This window comes from Rattus rattus, chromosome 6 (genome assembly GCF_011064425.1).
Source record: "Rattus rattus isolate New Zealand chromosome 6, Rrattus_CSIRO_v1, whole genome shotgun sequence".
Classification (NCBI taxonomy): domain Eukaryota; kingdom Metazoa; phylum Chordata; class Mammalia; order Rodentia; family Muridae; genus Rattus; species Rattus rattus.
Genome location: NC_046159.1, coordinates 146,572,484 through 146,575,691, shown reverse-complemented (window position 1 = coordinate 146,575,691; position 3,208 = coordinate 146,572,484). Strand labels below are relative to the sequence as shown.

The 3,208-nt window shown below is 42.0% G+C and overlaps 1 protein-coding gene across 1 annotated transcript; it reads left to right on the top strand.

Moving 5' to 3' along the window:
• The first annotated feature begins 292 nt into the window (after positions 1–292).
• Positions 293–2,902, top strand: LOC116903003 (vomeronasal type-1 receptor 92). Its single transcript, XM_032905314.1, has 2 exons — positions 293–336; positions 1,939–2,902. Exons 1-2 carry the CDS (start codon positions 293–295, stop codon positions 2,900–2,902), a joined length of 1,008 nt encoding a protein of 335 aa, XP_032761205.1.
• Positions 2,903–3,208: the final 306 nt, after the last annotated feature.

Sequence of the window (3,208 nt, the reverse complement as noted above, 5' to 3'; positions counted from 1 at the left end):
AACTGTTGTTTTATTTACTACCCTGATCTTACATGCCAAAAGAGAAAAAAAGTAAGAGTATATTCACAGTTATAATTGATTCTCAGGGTCTTTTCTCAGAGTATAGGTTGGACAGAGAAAGACCAGGACTTCACACTGTGTGGAAAGGGAACCTGGCTCTGTCATTCTAGTGTTTTGTTCATTTTGTCATTTCTGTTTCAGTCAGGGAAAGAGCTGATCAGCCATTAACAGAGCTGATTTGTTCCTCCCAGGTCACATGACAAGGCACTGCATGAGAAAACCAGCAGCTGACATGTCTATAGAGATCATTCTGTGCCACAAACAGTTCCATGTTTGGTGGGTATGTATACAGCATGTGCTTCCACACCTAGGGTCCTCTCACACAGGTACAGCACTGACAGTCTGTATGCTCCAAAGGGGTGACTGGAACTCTGAGTTCTTAAGGTCACACTCTTAGGAAATTGCAGTAGGTAGAATTTGATTCAAAGTCCAAATTAGTAACCATTTGTTTTGGAGATTCATTAAGAATATTTACCCTAGCTGGTCAGTCTTGGCACATGACATGTTTTTTATCCAACCACTTCGAATGTAGAAGCTGGGAGATCTCTGAGTCAGAGGCCAGCTTGATTTACAGAGTGAGTCCTAGGATATCCAGGGCTTCACAGAGAAACCCTGTCTTGAAAATTTGAGAAAGGGAGGGAGGGAGAGAGAGAGAGAGAGAGAGAGAGAGAGAGAGAGAGAGAGAGGAAGAGAGAAGAAGAGAGAAGAGGAGAGGAGAGAAAAAAAACTGTATATAAGAGATAAACACAGAACACACATAGAGAGACACACAGACACACACACACACACACACACACACACACACACACAGATGAGAGAGAGAGAGAGAGAGAGAGAGAGAGAGAGAGAGAGAGAGAGAGAGAGATGAATATTTTTCCTGGTGAAAAAACAGGAGAATAAAGCAGACACTGAAATAAATGACCCTGTGCAGTGAACCCATGGGCACACAGTTTTCTAGGAGGGCATATTTCTCATTCTATACAATCTTCTCCATTCAAATTGACCAGATGGGTAAAATTATTGTGCCTGACAATCAAATGAGATGTAGCTCTTGCCCCAGAATAAACAAAACTATGAACCAGGAGAGGAATGATTCTTAGAATTCATGGAAATATTTAGTGTACAAGAAAGTTTATATTCTAAGGTAGCCTCAATAGTACACACAATTCAGCCTTGATCGGTAAGCATTGGTACAAATATTGTAAATGCCAAGAAGTGCTTGCTTACAGGAGTCTGACAGACCAGTCTCCTGAGAGGTGCTGCCAGGGCCTGACAAATACAGACACAAATGCTCGCAGCTAAGCATTGAACTGAGTTTGTGGTCCCTATTGGAGGAATTAAAGGACTGAAGGAGCTGAAGATGTTTGCAACCCATAGGAAGAAAAATATCATCCAACCAGAACCCCCAGAGTTCCCAAGGAGTAACTCACCTACCCAAGAGTACACATGGAGCAATCCATGGCTCCAGCCCCATACATAGCAGAGGATGTCTTGTTGGGCATCAGTGGGAGGAGAGGCCCTTGGACTTGTGAAGGCTGGATGCTGCAGTGTAGGAAAATGCCAGGGCAACATGGCAGGGTGAGTGGGGAGCACCTTCATAGAATCAGGGGGAGGGAGGATGGGTTAGGATTTTCTGGTTGGGAAATGAGGAAAGGGAATAAATAACATTTGAAATGTAAATAAAGAAAATATCCAATAAAAGAACAGAAAAAAGAAAAGCATTAGGTCAGTGTCGATGGATTTGAGGTGGTGTGAGCTGGAGCTGAGTTTGTGACATGAAATCAGGATGAGGTGACAACTTGTTGCCAGCCTGATGAATGTTGGCAGTTGTGAACAAGGCTGTATTTTGTAATGAAGTGTTTTCTCTTTTCTTCTCAGGTTTTTGGTATTTGCTTCCTATCCACATACAATGAATAAAGACAACACACTCCACGTTGACACAATCATGAAAATCACTATGTTCTCTGAAGTGAGTGTTGGCATCTCAGCTAACAGTATCCTGTTTTTTGCTCACCTGTGCATGCTCCTTGGAGAGAACAAGCCTAAGCCCATTCATCTCTACATTGCATCCTTGTCCCTAACACAACTAATGCTGCTTATAACTATGGGACTCATAGCTGCAGACATGTTTATGTCTTGGGGGAGGTGGGATTCTACCCCATGCCAGTCCCTTATCTATTTGCACAGGCTTTTGAGGGGTTTTACCCTCTGTGCTGCCTGTCTGCTGAGTGTCTTTTGGATGATCACTCTTAGTCCTAGAAGCTCCTGTTTATCAAAGTTTAAACATAACTCTCCCCATCACATCTCAGGTGCCTTTCTTTTCCTTTGTGTTCTCTATATGTCTTTTAGCAGTCACCTCTTAGTATCAATTATTGCTACCCCCAATTTAACCTCAAATATTTTTATGTATGTTTCTCAGTCCTGCTCACTTCTACCCATGAGTTACTCCAGAACAAGCACGTTTTCCACAACAATCGCCATCAGGGAAGCTTTTCTTATCAGTCTCATGGCCCTGTCCAGTGGGTTTATGGTGACTTTCCTATGGAGACACAAGAAGCAGGCCCAGCATCTTCACAGCACCGGCCTTTCTTCAAAGGCATCTCCAGAACGAAGGGCAACCAGAACCATCCTGCTGCTCATGAGCTTCTTTGTGGTTCTCTACATTTTAGAAAATGTTGTCTTCTACTCAAGGATGAAGTTCAAGGACGGGTCAACGTTCTACTGTGTCCAAATTATTGTGTCCCATAGCTATGCCACCATCAGCCCTTTTGTGTTTCTTTGCACTGAAAAGCATATGACTAAGATTTTGAGGTCAGTGTGTACCAGAATAATAAATATTTGATTTTTCAGTGATGGGTATGAACACTGAATATAATCCCCTAATTTGTCATCAGAGGTTTGGGTCATGACATATCTAGAACATTCTGGGCTTAAAATGATATATGAAATTTTCTTTTTTTCCTGTTAAATCTGTTTCCTTTGTGTGTGGATGACAAGTATATAAAGGAAAATTAAACAGGATGCCCTCTTAGACATCACATGAGGTTTATATTTCTCAGTGTGTTTTCAAAGGAAATCTGTGAGAAGGCTCTCATTTGACTTGGGTCCCCACATTGCTTTTAAGAGCATAAGAAGGATAGATTTTAAT

Coding starts and splice junctions, on each gene's coding strand:
- LOC116903003 (XM_032905314.1), top strand. CDS start 293: ATGTCTATAGAGATCATTCTGTGCCACAAACAGTTCCATGTTTG. Junction 337..1,938: donor CACAAACAGTTCCATGTTTG/GTGGGTATGTAT, acceptor TTTTCTTCTCAG/GTTTTTGGTATTTGCTTCCT.